Here is a 16,550-nt window from a genome sequence, read left to right on the forward strand (position 1 = left end):
AGTTATTGTATTCTTCATCTCTGTTTGGTTCTTCTTTATATTTTCTAATCTTTGTTAAAACTTCTGACTTCTCACTCTGTTCATTCAATCTTTTCCTCACTTCTTTGATCATCTCTACCATCAGTCATTACCTTGAACTCTTTATTGGCTAGATTGCCTCTCTCTACTTCACTTAGTTCTTCTTCTGGGGTTTTATCATGTTTCTTCTTTGGGAACATGTTCCTCTGTTACCTCATTTTGTCTAGTTTTCTGTTTTTATTTCTATGTATTTGGTAAGTTTCTTAAATTTCCTGACTTTAGAGAAGTAGCCTTTTGTAGGAAACATCCTATGCATCCTGGCAGCACACTCCCCTCTGTCAGCAGAGCTACGTTCTCTAGGGTTGCCCCCTATGTGGGCTGCTTGGGTCTTCTTTTGTGGCAGGCTGACTACTGTGAGTGCTCTGGTAGGTGTGGCTGGCCCCCGGTCTAGTTGGTTGCCTGTCAGCTGCTGGTTTTGGGGGCCGGGTCATGACACAACTGACTGCTGAGCCGCTGGTGGTGACATGGCTAGTGATGGCCCACTGGTGGTGGAGCTGTGGGTCCTGGGGTGGGTGTTGTGGAGCCTGTGTTCCCATGTCTAGTGTTGGCCTGCTTTGGGGCTGATTCCTGACACAGCTGGCTGTGGGTTCTGAGGTTTCTCAAAGCTGTTGCTGGCCCACTGGTGAGTGGGGCTGGATTCCAGGGTAGCTGGCTTAGGGGCCCAAGATTTCTCAGAACTGGTTTTGGTCTATTGGTGGGAAGGACCCAGGCCCAGGAAGTCCTAGGGCTGATGTAGGCTTGCTGATGGGTTGGCTGGGTCCTAACAAGGCAGGCTGTAAGGTTGCAGTTTTCGTGGTACTGGTATCTGCCCACTAGTTTGTGGGACCAGATCACAGGGTAGCTGGCTGGAAGACCTGAGGGTCCCTGGTCTAGAGCTTGTGCATTGGTGTATGGGGCTGGTTTCTGGGCCCTCTGGTGGACAGGGCCTTGTTCCATGGCAGCTGTGGGCTCAGGGGGTCTTATGGAAACTGGCCTGCTGATGAGTGGGGCTATGTCTTCTCCTGACTATCTGCTTGATCTGAGGCTTCCCAGCACTGGCTCCTACAGGCTGATGGGCAGGGGTGGGGCCAGTCCTGGTGCTGATAAGCTGGAGGGTGGTCTCCACAGTGGCACTTGCAACAACAGTGTCTGCATGGTAGAACGAGCTCCCCAAAGTGGCCACCGTCAATGTCCATGTCCTCAGGGGAGCTCCACGTTTCTCCTTCTCCTCTGGAAGACTCTCCAAGATCAGCAGGTGGGTCTGACCCAGGCTGCTTTCAAGTAATTTCTTCTTTCCTAGGTGCTGGAGTGTGTGAACTTTTGTGTGTGTCATATAACAGTGGAGTCTCTGTGTCCTCCAGTCTTCTGGCTCTCCTGAAAGTAAGCCCAGCTGGCCTTCAAAAACAAATGTTCTGGGGGCTCGTCTTCCTGGTGCAGGACCCCCGGGCTGGGGAGCCTGATGTGGGGCTCAAACCCATTGCTCTTTGGTGAGAACCTCTACAATTGTAATTATCTTCCTGTTTGAGGGTCACCCACCCAGAGGTATGGTTCTTGACTTATCGTGTCCCTGTCCCTCCTACCTGTCTCGTTGTGGTTCCTTCTTTATATCTTTAGTTGTAGAAGATATTTTCTGTTAGATTCCAGTCTTTTTCTTCAATAGTTGCTCTGTAAATACGTGTTGTTTTGGTGTGTCCATAGGAGAAGGTGAGCTTAAGGTCTTTCTACTCCTCCATCTTGGCCACCTACCTCCAGAATTATTCTACATTTCTATTCCTTAGTGCTACATTTTCTTTCATCAGATTGCACAGACCTTTGTTGCTCAGCACCTTGCCACGTCCATTCTTTTTTGTCCAGTGGTAGCTTGCAGACCCACTTTTTGTAGTTACGGACTGAATGAATTCTATAGCGTATGTATAGGTGGAACTGATGATGCACTTCAGCATAAATATTTGTAATAATATTTTAGTCATTTTAATATATATTCTAATGAGCTTTAAGTCCTGCAGAAGAAAGGAAAGAAGTGGTTATTACAAACTGAATTTCTCTTTCAGGAATCCTTTGAGAATGCAAGCTTGAGTAGAAGCAGCAGTGGAGCAGGAAGCCTGAAAAGTGAGTTTTCAGAAAGCACAGACCTGCCGCCTGAGGGCTTCCAGGCCCCCTGTGATAAGGACAAAGACCGATCCTGTGCTGGAATCTTGTCAGATGATAACTTCAATTTGGAAAATATTGAGAAAGGTATTTCTAGTGAAAGGGTTACAACATGAATGAATTCTTGACTCCTTTCTGTTTCAAGGTTCATTTGCTCTTTATTTTTTTTATTCATGTGCAGATATTTATTCAGAGTTCGATGATGAATTGGACACTTTGGATAACTCCAGCAGCTCCAGTTCAAGCCCTTTGAAGGAATCTACATTCAGTAAGCTTTCTTTTTACCAGTTTGTGGGATTCCAGCAGGTAGAGGTCTGGGAATCATACTTGGGAGTCAAGTAGATGTCATCACACTTACATAAATGAGTAGTTTGTTTCCCAGGTGTAATGCTAATGAGGACAGGTGTGTCTTTCACTCTTACAGAGCCCAAAGGCCAACAGGCACTGTGGTTTTTCATTGCCTCCTGTCAAATGAACAGTTTCATTATTTCTTCCAGCAAATGCAGGTTCTAAGTGGGGAGTGGAGATAACTTATTTGAAGACAGACTAAATAACCACAGGAGTAATGGAAGTGACCTTTCATGAGTTTGTTGATTAGAGGTTAGAAACCTGGAGAAGAAATTAGTCTTGGTGTAGACTAAGTTTTATACAATTTTATTTACATTAATATAAAGGGATATATTTTCCTTAAAACACTAAAGTAAAATAAATGTTTTAATTGTTTAGAATTATGAAAAAATGCTATGTAAATTCAGTAAATATGTTCATCTTTACTCTTAATTTGAAACAGTAAAAAAAAAAATCAGACTGGGGTAAGAGAAAGTAAAGATATATTTAGATAAAATTTAAAGAATCTTCCTCACAGAAAGATAGGATTCAAATCCCTGAACAAATCTGAAATTGAAATAACAGATCAGTTAAAATAGAAAATGGAGAGAAAAGAATAACTCTTTTAAAAGAGTAAATTGATGGAATATTAAATAAGATAGGTAGAAATACTCTGAAATAAATTAAGTCTAAATAATCCCCTCTCATCAATGACTATACTGTGAAAATTTCATAAAAATGGTTTAAAATATTGTCCCTAAGTAGAACTCTAAGGATTTTGCTTCATTCTTTGTCCCTTTCCAAAATTAATTGGTCCATAAAAATGGAGAATAGATATTCCAGATTTTCTGGGGCAATCCCAAATTCCAACACTCTGTTCTGTTTTCTCTATAAATTCCTGCCTGATAAATAAAATGTCTTGATTTGCGATTGGGAAAACATGAATATTATGCAGTAAAAATATTTGTGCATTTAAACATATGTAGGAAATTCTAGAAGCAATTAATTACTAACTGTTTGAGATGAATTTTGAGATGATGGGATATTATGTATACCCAGTAACAAGGGTGGGGAGGGTCAGTGGGGAAGTGATAAAGGAAAGTTGGACCCTTACACTTGCATGTGGTTACTTCTAGCTCTCTTGGTAAGGGATTTAAGATGATTATGACACAGATATTTTATGAACTTTTTAGCTACTAACAATGGAGTTTCTTTGTTTAGCACCTTTTCTTTGAGAAAAGACCTTTAAACAAACCTGTCAAGTAAATAGTAATATGCAATGTTATATTTTGCTGATGCTATAATAAATGAAGACAGTCTTTACAGTAGGTACAATTGGTTAGATATTTTTTAAACAAACAAATGAATGAATAAATAAATAAAAGATCTGCCACAGGAAAATGTGAAGTTATTTTTATTTTCTTGTTTCAGTCGCTTTAAAGAGAAGTTTTAGTGCTTCAGGAGGAGAAAGACAATCCCAAAAAAGGTATGTAGACACTGAGCTCCTAGAAATATTTTTAGACTCTGCAGAGCTGAGCTTTTGGTGGCTAAATTGATGACTGATAGCAGAAGTTATGTGGGCATGTGGTACCAGAGGCTATTGGAGCCCACCCTCCTAGAACTGATTGTACTTTACCAAGGAGTGTACTGGGAAGAGCACTAAGCTTGGGCCTGGGTTTTAGTCTGGCTTTGTGATCCTCAGACACTCAGTTAGTCTCTCTGAGCTCAAGGGTGGCCCAGGGAGGTAGGGTTTCATGAGATCATCTGGAGCTGTGGCTCCTTATACCTTGTTTTTCTACACCCCTGGGGTATAGGTCTTATGCTCATTGCAAATGTGGCAAATGTGGATCACATCACACCCACATCCAGCCAGCAGGAAGTGGGATGGGAAGTAGAGACATGCCCTTCATTTTACGGATGTGACCCAGACGTTGTGTTCTCCCTTCTGCTCATAGATCAGTGGCCACATCTAGCTGCAAGGGAGAATGAATATGTTTGGAGGATTCTGTTTTAAAAGAAGGAATTGTTATTTTGGAATGACTAGCAGTTTCTGCAGTAGTTGTCTCTTGGGCTAAGAACTAAAATGAAACTCTTTGATTTGGCCTTTTGAAAGTCCCTGGTAACCTTCATAAGAGCTATTCAATGGCCTTGGGTGAGGCTGGTGGTGGGAAGCCTGATCATGATGGTTTCAGAAGTTATAGAGGCAGAGATGGAGAGCAATTGAATAAAGGAGTGGGCTGACAGTGAGCTGGTGGGGAATGTTTGATGGAAAAGGGCCTTCTAGGATCAGGATGACTGTGGGGTGTGTGAACTGAAGAGAAGCAGCTGATGGAGAGGAGAGATTGAAGATGGTTCCCAGTCTCAGAGCAGCTTGGAGCTAGAGAGCAGGCCTGAAGGGATAGCCATCCACTGTGTCTGAAGAAAGAGAGGTAAAGATAAAATTAAGCTAGAGAGGCAAAGAAGAGGGATATTAGGGAAGATTATACTTGGTGGTTTTGATTTTGGACACACACAGCAGTGAGCAGTAGCTTGCAGTGAGCAGCGCTGGAAGCGAGACCTTAGTTCCCTGACCGGGAATTGAACCCTGGTCACCTGGGTGGAAACCAGGGATCTTAACAGCTAGACCACAAGGACAGCAGCTAGAGTCTAAATCCCCAGTCCTTGTCTTCCTTGTAAGGAGGAATCTGACAAGGAGACGGTAGGTATAGAAGAAAGTAAACTGTTTACTAGAAAAGCAGAGTACATGTGGAAAGACACACTGGTGAACTCAGCAAGAGAGTTGCAAAAGTCCCACCTTTGGGAAGTTTAAATCCTTTATAAGGGGGCAGTCTTCTGGGCCTTTGTCTTCTTGGCCAATCGACTTGCTTTGACCCCATGGCTAATTTGTCTCAGGACCCTCCCCTCCGTATGACACACACCTCAGTCAAGATGGATTTCATCACAAGGGTGTCTGGGAGGGAAAATAGCAAGACCTTATAGTCTGGCCTCCCCTGCCTTTTTGACCCCATGGAGCCTTCCTGCATATGTGTAGTGTTTTCCTTGTTCCAAGGATGGGAAATGTGTGACTTCTTGATCTTCTAACAGGGTTTAACCCCTCTTTGTTCCTGCCATAAAAGTGTCCAATGTCCAGTTATTTACCCTATTCCTGTTGTTGTTTCTTATATTGAAGTGTAGATCTCAAAATGTAGACAGGAGGCTGGTCATAAATATGTAGCCCAGAGCCCATTTGTCTCTTGCCTCAGGAAATGTAAACAGGAGGCTGGTAGTGAATGTCTGGCCTGGAGCCCATCATTTTTGGCTCCAGGAAGTGTGAATAGGAGGCCAGTTGTAAATGTCTAGCCTGGAGCCCATCTACCTCCTGCCTCAGTTTCTGTTTATTAGATGATGTTCCAGCTCACTGCTGAGAGGACAGCCTAGTCTGAGGAGTGTGATCAACTGGGAAGAGCCAGCATTGAGATGGCAGGGGACTGAGCAGGGACAGGCAGAGGGCTGCCAGCAGCTCTGGGTCTACGGCAGCTGTGCAGGCCAGGCCATGTGTAAGTGGGTGTGCTTTACCAGTCAGGCTTTGTGGATGCAGGAAAAAACCTGACTCTGGCTGACTTATGCCACAGCGGGGTTCATTAGAAGGCCTTCAAGGACTCATATAATTAGGGAACTTGTAGAATCAACCTACGAAGGGATAGGAGCCAGGTCAGCCCCTGAAGTCTGTGGAGAAGGCACTCCTAGAAGACTTGTCAAGGCTCTAATGTAGGCCTGAATGAGCTCCCAGCTTGTTTGCTTTGTCTCTGTGTCGCCTTTCTTAGGATCCAGTGTCCTGCAACAGAGTTGGGTTGGCCTGGCTTGGATCAGGCCCTATTCCCTGCTGTGGGGACGTCTGAGCCCCTTCACTGGCAGCCCCTTCGGGTCCCTCAGAGGCCTTGCCACAGGGAGCAGGTGTGGATGCCTAGCAGTCCAAATGGGACCACAATCACTGCTGGGTTTGAGGGTGCCAGGAAGAGCATAAGGGAAATGAATTTCAGAATTAAGAACCTGCCTAGTGAAATCTTGAGGGCTTCAGTTAGGTGGCAAAGGAAGGCTCACATAGAAAATATATTTTTTTGTTTTGTTTAGTCAAATACACATCACTGATAACTTTATCTTTTCCAAGTGAGCGTCAGTAAGAGTTAGGGTGGAGCCTTTTTTACTTCCTAAATCTTTTCTGGTGTCATTAGAAACAAAACCCAAGGAAACCTATCAGACTGCATAATATACCAGAAGGATCATTATATCCTGAGGGACCTCTCCCACTTTCCATCTCTGGATGCCCACCCCAACCCAGCAGCTCTGCTTCTACTTGCTGTGGACAAGGAAGCCATACACAGGAGCCTGGAACATGGGAGCTCTTGCCAGCTCAGCCCAGGAAGTGAGGGGACAGGTGTGGGAGATGTGAGCCTGGCCGTGAAGCTGGGGGTCTGAGCGGCACCATGGAGTGGGTATGTCCTCCTCAACTCTGGCACCAGAGCTTCTCTACCTTAACCACATCATGAGTTCAGTAGACTTTTGTGAGCTGGTCTGGAAATCTGTCCACTGCCTGCATGGGGAAATGTTCCATGTGTTCTTCTCAAATAACTAACAAGTATTCTTTGGAATCTAACTACTCCCTTTTAAGGTTTGTGATTATTTATATTCTTAAGAACATTATCAAAAGGTTTTTCCTCTATGATTGGATGTTTTACTCAGTGATACAAAGTTGCATAAATATATAGAAGAGATGCAAAACAATTATTTTAGTACAAAAATAAATTATGACATATGGGTGAACTCCCTAATTAAGAGAATTTTATATTAAGATGGAAATTTTCAATCAGGTGAATTTAGGAATCTTAGCATTACCAAATAAATCTAGTCCTTTTTTCTAAAAGGATTCATGGAAAATTGGCTTGTTTGCAAGAGTTCAGCTCTTTAAAAACAAAGGAAATATATGTATTAGAGCTTGAAATACTTTTTAAAACCTAGTCATTATGTAAACATTTATAGCAAATTGGGTAAACTAGAATCATCAGAAAAAGGAAATTCAGTCTGAATCTCATTGAAAGAGAGATAGTACAGAGTGAGCCTTAACTTGGGGTTAACGACCAAGTTAAACAGGCAGAAAATGGATGATGGTCCAGACGTTGAGGTTGATGAATCAGCAGGAGCAGGCATAAGTAAACAGGTGAATAAGGTCTGAGCTAAAATAACATGTGCAAAGATGTGCCATGTGTGGGACAGTGTGACATGCCATCAGGGAACACATGTTGGTTTAAGGCAAGCTCTCTTCTCTCAAGGAACTTACGATGGAGGGGAGACAAAGGCAGACTTGAGAAGAAAATAAATGACAAAAAGCCTGTGATTCATACCAAATAAGAGGAGAGAAAATTAATAACTTTTTGACGTCCTTCCAGGTATTCCCCAGAGCTTCAATGAATTAAAAGGAGGCAATTCTAAAATATATAATTTCTTCAAAAGGCATTGAATAAGGCTAAAGTTATTTGCAATCTAATTTGTTTAGAATTATCCTGGGTTTCTTGGTTTAGTAATATTAACTGTAAACCCCTCCTGCAAAATATTTAAAAGCTAAATGAAAAGTTAGAATCTAAAAGAAGATAGCAGAGCTACAAAATATAATAAAAATCAACTGAAAATCAAGCCTGCAGATATTTTTGGCTATTTTGTGCCACATATTAAATGGTAGAAGAGTTACAATGAGACCCTGATCAGCTCTCCCAAGAGCTCCTTATTGGCTCCTAAAACAAGGGAATTGGTCCCCAAAAGAAAAAGCCACAGAGAGGTGCTTACTTGATCTGAGCATGGTGTCCAGAGTTTAGAATTCAGACATGGTCCTGGCTCGTGGTACACAGAGAAAGCTTAAGCATAAACTCGCAACTTTGGTCATCTCAGATATCAGGAGCTAGATTTAAGCCAGTTGCCTGCTAAAGATCCAAGGTACCTCCCTAGTAACTTGAGGTAGGCTTTCTTGAGAAACTGGGCCAGGCAAATGTACAAAACTTGAGCAAATGAAACTAGAAAGGGCAGCTCCTGCCTCCTCAGAGAGGTATTGAATTCTCAAGGCTGGTGAAAGGAAACATGATATTAGAACTGGAAGGCATCCTGGTGATGTGATCCAAGCCGTCCTGTCATCAGATGATAAAACCTTTTTTCAGGAATATAATTACATATAATGTAATTACATTAATTAATGGCAAGACCCAGAAAGAGTCTCCAACTCTTAGATGTCCATGTTCCTTCTATGAACTATTTAGCAGAATTCACTTGAAGCCAGAAAATAATTCCTTTGGGCTCCTTTTCTTGCCAAACTCCTCCCAGATCTCAGCCCTCCATCCCCAAATCACCAAAAGTCCTGAAAGCCAAACTCAAAGCTGAGATATTAGATCAGCAGAGAGTGCCCCATTCCTTGGTTCTGGAAATGCAGCCTTTCACTCATTTGCAGCAGAGGTGAGTCTCCAAATCTCCATTACCAGGTCTCCAGATACAAACTCTCTCCCACCAGGATGTCATGTGGCAGCCATTCCAGGGCTCTCCTGGACCCCTAGAAGACCTGGAGATGTCAGTGTAGCTTTTTTTTTTTTTTTTTTTCGGTACGCAGGCCTCTCACTGTTGTGGCCTCTCCTGTTGCCGGAGTGCAGGCTCAGCGGCCATGGCTCACGGGCCTAGCCGCTCTGCGGCATGTGGGGTCTTCCCGGACCGGGGAACAAACCCGTGTCCCCTGCATCAGCAGGCGGAGTCTCAACCACTGCGCCACCAGGGAAGCACAGCATTTTTAATATTACAGAAGTAGCCCATGGGGAACTTCCAGTTGACCCACATTACCTAACAAACTACAAGTATATTCACTAAGGATAATTTGCTTTTAGTTATGCCTTTGGTTTACTAGAATAGAGGTTTGATTTTACATCTTTATTCTTTGCATGTAATTGAAGAGTCATAAATAAGAGTGTCACTTGGGATACTCCCCCAGATGTTTATTAATCTGAGTGGTCACCAAGTAGCTGATTTAACTTCAATTGCTCATACTCTCTCAAGGGCTAACTAGTTAGCTGTCCTGAAGATACAGAAGCATGAGATAACTAAATCTGACTTACATTTAAGTTTCATTTAGTAAGTAACAAAAGGCAGATGAAAGTTAACTTAATTTTGTATTTTTATATATTGTTTTTCATGAATGCACACAGAGCTTGTGATGGTCTATATGAATAACTTTCTTGAATGAGAATGTGAGAAATTATTTTGTTCTAAGAGCTTCAATGAGGTATAATTCACACAAAGTAAATTACACCTATTTAAAGTGTGAGATTTGATGTTTTGAGTATGCATATCCCTGTGAAAACACAATTAAGAGAGTGGACGTATCCATCCAGAAGTGTCCTTGTGCCCAATTGTGCCCCTCACTCCTGCTCCTCACTCCCACCCCAGGCAATCATTGACCTGCTTGCTGCACTGTAGATTAGTTTACATTCTAGAATTTAATATGAATGGGACTAAATAGGACCTACTCTCATTTGTCTGGACTTGCTTCCAGTCAGCATAATTAATTTCAACATAATTAATTTGAAATCTGTCTATACTGTTTTTTGTATCAATAGTTCATTCCTTTATATTGTTAAGTAGTATACCATTGTATGGATATTCCATGGGGTGTTTATCCATTTATCTGTTAATGGACATTTGAGTTCCACTGTTAGGCTGTTACAAATAAAGCTGCAATGAACATTTGTGTCTGTATGGACACATACTCCTTTCCTTTGGGGTAAGTGCCTATAAGTGAAATGGCTGGCAAGTAGTGCTTCTTTGAACGTTGGGGTGCATGTATCTTTTCAAATTAGTATTTTTGTTTTCTCTGGATATATATCCAGGAATAGAATTGCTGGATCATATGATAATTCTATTTTTAGTTTCTTGAGGTGCCTCCATACTGTTTTCCATAGGGCTGCACTAATTTACATTCCTATCAACAGTTTATGAGGGTTCCCATTTCTCCACACCCTCTCCAACATTTGTAGACTTTAAAAATTTTTATTTATTTTATTTATTTATTTTTGGCTGTGTTGGGTCTTCATTGCTGTGCGTGGGCTTTCTCTAGTTGTGGCAAGTGGGGGCAACTCTTCATTGGGGTGTGCAGGCTTCTCATTGCGGTGGCTTCTCTTGCTGTGGAGCATGGGCTCTAGGCACGTGGGCTTCAGTAGTTGTGGCACGTGGGCTCAGTAGTTGTGGCTCATGGGCTCTAGAGCACAGGCTCGTTAGTTGTGGTGCAAGGGCTTAGTTGCTCCACGGCATGTGGGATCTTCCCTGACCAGGGCTCAAACCCATGTCCCCTGCATTGGCAGGCAGATTCTTAACCACTGTGCCACCAGGGAAGCCCTATTTGTAGACTTTTTGATGATGGCTATTCTGACTGGTGTGAGGTCTGTTGCATTTCTCATTGTGGTTTTGGATTTCTCTAATAATTAGCAGTGTTGACCATCTTTTCATTTACCTGTTAGCCATCTGTATGTCTACTTAGGAAAAATATCTATTCTGATCTCTTTCCAGTTTTTGATTGGGTTGTTTGATTTGGTTTTTTTTTTAATATTGAGTTGCATGAGCTCTTTGTATATTTAGAATATTAACCCCTAGTTGGTCATATCAATTACAAATATTTTCTCCCAGTCCATAGTTTTTATTTTCATTTTGTCAATGATTTCCTTAGTTGTGCAAAACCTTTAAAGTTTGATTATGTTCCATTTGTTTATTTTTGCTTTTATTTGCTTTGCCTTAGGAGAAAGATCCAAAAAAATATTGGCACAATTTATGTCAAAGAGTGTTCTCCCTATGTTCTCTTCTAGGAGCTTTATGATATCATGTCTTATATTTAGGTCTTTAAACCATTTTGAGTTTATTTTTGTGTATGGTGTGAGGGAGTGTTCTAATTTCATTGATTTACCTATAGCTGTCCAGCTTTCCCAACACCACTTGTCGAAGAGACTGTCTTTTATCCACTGTATGTTCTCACATTTTTTTGTCATAGATTAATTGGCAGTAGGTGTGTGGGTTAATTTCTGGGCTCTGTATGCTGTTCCATTGATCCATATGTCTGTTTTGTGCCAATACCACGCTGTTTTGATTACTGAAGCTTTGTAGTATTGTCTGGAGTCTAGAAGGGTTATGCCTCCAGATTTCTTCTTCTTGCTCAGGGCTGCTGTGACAGTTCTGGGTCTTTTGTAGTTCCATGTAAATTTTAGGATTATTTGTTCTATTCTGTGAAACATGTCATGAGTACTTCAATAGGGATGGCATTAAATCTGTTGATTGCTTTGGGTAGTATGGCCATTTTAACAATATTAATTCTTCCAGTTCAAGAGCATATTTCCATTTCTTTGAACCATCATCAGTTTCCTTTATCAATATTTTATGGGTTTTGGTGTATAGGTCTTTCACCTCCTTCATTAAATTTATTCTTAGCTATTCTATTTTATTTTTTGACATGATTTTAAATGGGATTGTTTCTCACTTTCTATTTCTGATATTTCATTGTTAGTGTAAAGAAATGCAACAGACCTCAGTATATTAATCTTGTATCCTGCTACCTTGCTGAATTCATTTATTAGTTCTAATAGTTTTTATGTGGAGTCTTAGGTTTCTCTATATAGAGTATCATGTCATCTGCAAATAGTGACAGTTTTACCTCTTCCCTTCCAGTTTGGACATATTTGTTTCTTTTTCTTGATTTCAGACTGCTGCGGCTAGGACTTTCAATAATATGTTGAATAGAAGTGGTAAGAATGGGCATCCTTGTCTTTTTCCTGAATTTAGCAAGAAGGCTTTCAACTTTTCATTGTTGAGTATTATGTTGGCTTTGGGTTTGTTGTAAGTGGCTTTTATTATGTTGAGATATGTTCCCTCTATATCCACTTTGGTGACAGTTTTATCATGAATGGATATTGAATTTTGTCAAATGCTTTTTCTGCATCTATTGAGATGATCATGTGGTTTTTGTCTTTCCTTTTGTTAATGTGGCATATCACATTGATTGATTTGTGTAAAGAACCATCCTTGGAATGAATTCAGCTTGATCACAGTGTATGATCCTTTTTATATATTGTTGGATTCAGTTTGCTAATATTCTGTTGAGGATTTTTACATCTGTATCCATCAAAGATATTGGCCTATAATTTCCTTTTTTTGGTAGTGTCTTTATCTGGCTTTGGTATCAAGGTTATCGTGGCTTCATAGAAAGAATTTGGGAGTCTTCAATCTTTTGGAAGAGTTTGAGAGGATAGGTATAATTTCTTCTTTGTATGTTTGGTAGAATTCCACAGTGAAGCTATCCAGTCTGGACTTTGTTTTCAGGAGTTTTCTGGTTTATAACAAACTGAATCAGCTATACATATACGTAAATCCCCATATCTCTTCCCTCTTACATCTCTCTCCCTCCCACCCTCCCTAACCCAGCCTTCTATGTGGTCACAAAGCACCGAGCTGATCTCCCTGTGCTATGCGGCTGCTTCTCATTAGCTATCTATTTTACATTTGGTAGTGTATATATGTCCATGCTGCTCTCTCACTTTGTTCCATCTTACCCTTCTCCCTCCCCGTGTGCTCAAGTCCATTCTCTAGTAGGTCTGTGGCTCTAATTCGTCCTGCCCCTAGGTTCTTCATGACTTTTTTTTCTTTTTTCTTTTTAGATTCCATATACATGTGTTAGAATATGGTATTTGTTTATCTCTTTCTAACTTACTTCACTCTGTATGACAGACTCTAGGTCCATCCACCTCACTACAAATAACTCAATTTCGTTTCGTTTTATGGCTGACTAATATTCCATTGTATATATGTGCCACATCTTCTTTATCCATTCATCTGTTGATGGACACTTAGGTTGCTTCCATGTCCTGGCTATTGTAAATAGAGCTGCAAAGAACATTGTGGTACAAGACACATTTTGAATTATGGTTTTCTCAGGGTATATGCCCAGTAGTGGGATTGCTGGGTCATATGGTAGTTGTATTTTTAGTTTTTTAAGGGACCTCCATACTATTCTACATAGTGGCCGCATCAATTTACATTCCCACCAACAGTGCAAGAGAGCTCCCTTTTCTACACACCCTCTCCAGCATTTATTGTTTCTAGATTTTTTGATGATGGCCATTCTGATTGCTGTGAGATGATATCTCACTGTAGTTTTGATTTGCATTTCTCTAATGATTAATGATGTTGAACATTCTTTCATCTGTTTGTTGGCAATCTGTATATCTTCTTTGGAGAAATGTCTATTTAGGTCTTCTACCCATTTCTGGATTGGGATTTTTTTTTTTTTTGATATTCAGCTGCATGAGCAGCTTGTAAATTTTGGAGGTTAATCCTTTGTCAGTTGCTTCATTTGCAAATATTTTCTCCCATTCTGAGGGTTTTCATCTTGTTTATTGTTTCCTTTGCTATGCAAAAGCTTTTAAGTTTCATTAGCTTCCATTTGTTTATTTTTGTTTTTATTTCCATTTCTCTGGGAGGTGGGGCAAATAGGACCTTGCTGTGATTTATGTCATACAGTGTTCTGCCTATGTTTTGCTCTAAGAGTTTGATAGTGTCTGGCCTTACATTTAGATCTTAAATCCATTTTGAATTTATTTTTTTGTATGGTGTTAGGGAGTGTTCTAATTTCTTTCTTTTACATGTAGCTGTCCAGTTTTCACAGCACCACTTATTGAAGAGGTTGTCTTTTCTCCATTGTATATTCTTGCTTCCTTTATCAAATATAAGGTGACCATATGTGCGCGGGTTAAACACTGGCTTTCTATCGTGTTCCATTGCTCTATATTTCTATTTTTGTTCAAATACCATACTGTCTTGATTAGTATAACTTTGTAGTATAGTCTGAAGTCTGGGAGCCTGATTCCTCCAGCTCCGTTTTTCGTTCTCAAGATTGCTTTGGCTATTCGGGGTCTTTTGTGTTTCCATACAAATTGTGAATTTTTTTGTCCTAGTTCTATGAAACATGCCAGTGGTAGTTTGATAGGGATTGCACTGAATCTGTAGATTGCTTTGGGTAGTATAGTCATTTACACAATGTTGATTGTTCGAATCCAAGAACATGGTATATCTCTCCATCTATTTATATCATCTTTAATTTCTTTCATCAGTGTCTTATAATCCTCTGCATACAGGTCTTTTGTCTCCTTAGGTAGATTTATTTCTAGATATTTTATTCTTTTCATTGCAATGGTAAATGGGAGTGTTTTCTTAGTTTCACTTTCAGATTTTTCATCATTAGTGTATAGGAATGCTAGAGATTTCTGTGCATTAATTTTGTATCCTGCTACTTTACCAATTCATTGATTAGTTCTAATAGTTTTCTAGTAATATCTTTAGGATTCTCTATGTATAGTATCATGGCATCTGCAAACAGTGACAGCTTTATTTCTTCTTTTCTGATTTGGATTCCTTTTACTTCTTTTTATTCTCCTATTGCTGTGGCTAAAACTTCCAAAAGTATGTTGAATAATAGTGGTGAGAGTGGGCAACCTTGTCTTGTTCTTGATCTTAGTGGATATGATTTCAGTTATTCACAATTGAGGACGATGTTGGCTGTGGGTTTGTCATATCTGCCCTTTATTATGTTGAGGAAAGTTCCCTCTATGCCTACTTTCTGCAGGGCTTTTATCATAAATGAGTGTTGAATTTTGTCAAAAGCTTTCTCTGCATCGATTGAGATGATCATATGGATTTTCTCCTTCAATTTATTAATATGGTGTATCACGTTGATTGATTTGCATATATTGAAGAATCCTTGCATTCCTGGGATAAACCCCACTTCATCATGGAGTATGATCCTTTTAATGAGTTGCTGGATTCTGCTTGCTAGTATTTTGTTGAGGATTTTTGCATCTATGTTCATCAGTGATATTGGCCTGTAGTTTTCTTTCTTTGTGACATCTTTGTCTACTTTTGGTATCAGGATGATGGTGGCTTTGTAGAATGAGTTTGGGAGCGTTCCTCCCTCTGCTATATTTTGGAAGAGTTTAAGAAAGATAGGTGTTAGCTCTTCTCTAAATATTTGATAGAATTCGCCTGTGAAGCCATCTGGTCCTTGGCTTTTGTTTGATGGAAGATTTTAAATCACAGTTTCAATTTCAGTACCTGTGATTGGTCTATTCATATTTGCTATTTCTTCCTGGTTCAGTCTCAACAGGTTGTGCATTTCTAAGAATTTGTCCATTTCTTCCAGGTTGTCCATTGTATTGTCATACAATTGTTTGCAGTAATCTCTCATGATCCTTTGTACTTCTGCAGTGTCAGTTGTTACTTCTCCTTTTTCATTTCTAATTCTATTGATTTGAGTCTTCTCCCTTTTTTTTCTTGATAAGTCTGGCTAGTGGTTTATCAATTTTCTTTATCTTCTCAAAGAACCAGCTTTTAGTTTTATTGGTCTTTGCCATCATTCCCTTCATTTCTTTTTCATTAATTTCTGATCTGATCTTTATGATTTCTTTCCTTCTGCTAACTTTGGGGGCTTTTGTTCTTCTTTTCTAATTGTGTTAGGTGTAAGGTTACGTTGTTTATTTGAAATGTCTCCTTTTGCTTAAGGTAGGATTGTATTGCTATAAACTTCCCTCTTAGAACTGCTTTTGCTGCATCCCATAGGTTTTGGGTCGTTGTGTTTTCATTGTCATTTGTTTCTAGGTATTTTCTGATTTCCTCTTTGACTTCTTCAGTGATCTCATGGTTATTAAGTAGTGTATTGTTTAGCCTCCATGAGCTTGTATTTTTAACAGATTTTTTCCTGTAATTGATATCTAGTCTCATAGCACTAGAGTCGGGAAAGATACTTGATATGATTTCAATTTTCCTAAATTTACCAAGGCTTGATTTGTGACCCAAGATATGATATATCCTGGAGAATATTCCATGAGCACTTGAGAAGAAAGTGTGTTCTGTTGTTTTTAGATGGAGTGTCCTATAAATATCAATTAAGTCCATCTGGTCTAATGTGTCATTTAAAGCTTGTG

General features: G+C 40.0%; 1 protein-coding gene across 1 annotated transcript in view; it reads left to right on the forward strand.

The window, feature by feature from the left end:
• Window positions 1-16,550, forward strand: part of NEK10 (NIMA related kinase 10) — a 319,052-nt gene that overhangs the window by 218,014 nt on the left and 84,488 nt on the right. The window contains 3 exon segments of the mRNA XM_082637719.1: window positions 2,109-2,292; window positions 2,387-2,473; window positions 3,964-4,018. Coding sequence (XP_082493845.1) covers window positions 2,109-2,292; window positions 2,387-2,473; window positions 3,964-4,018 — 326 coding nt within the window.

The sequence above is a fragment of the Mesoplodon mirus genome (genome assembly GCF_964341445.2).
Source record: "Mesoplodon mirus genome assembly, chromosome: 12".
In the NCBI taxonomy this organism is placed as follows: Eukaryota; Metazoa; Chordata; class Mammalia; order Artiodactyla; family Ziphiidae; genus Mesoplodon; species Mesoplodon mirus.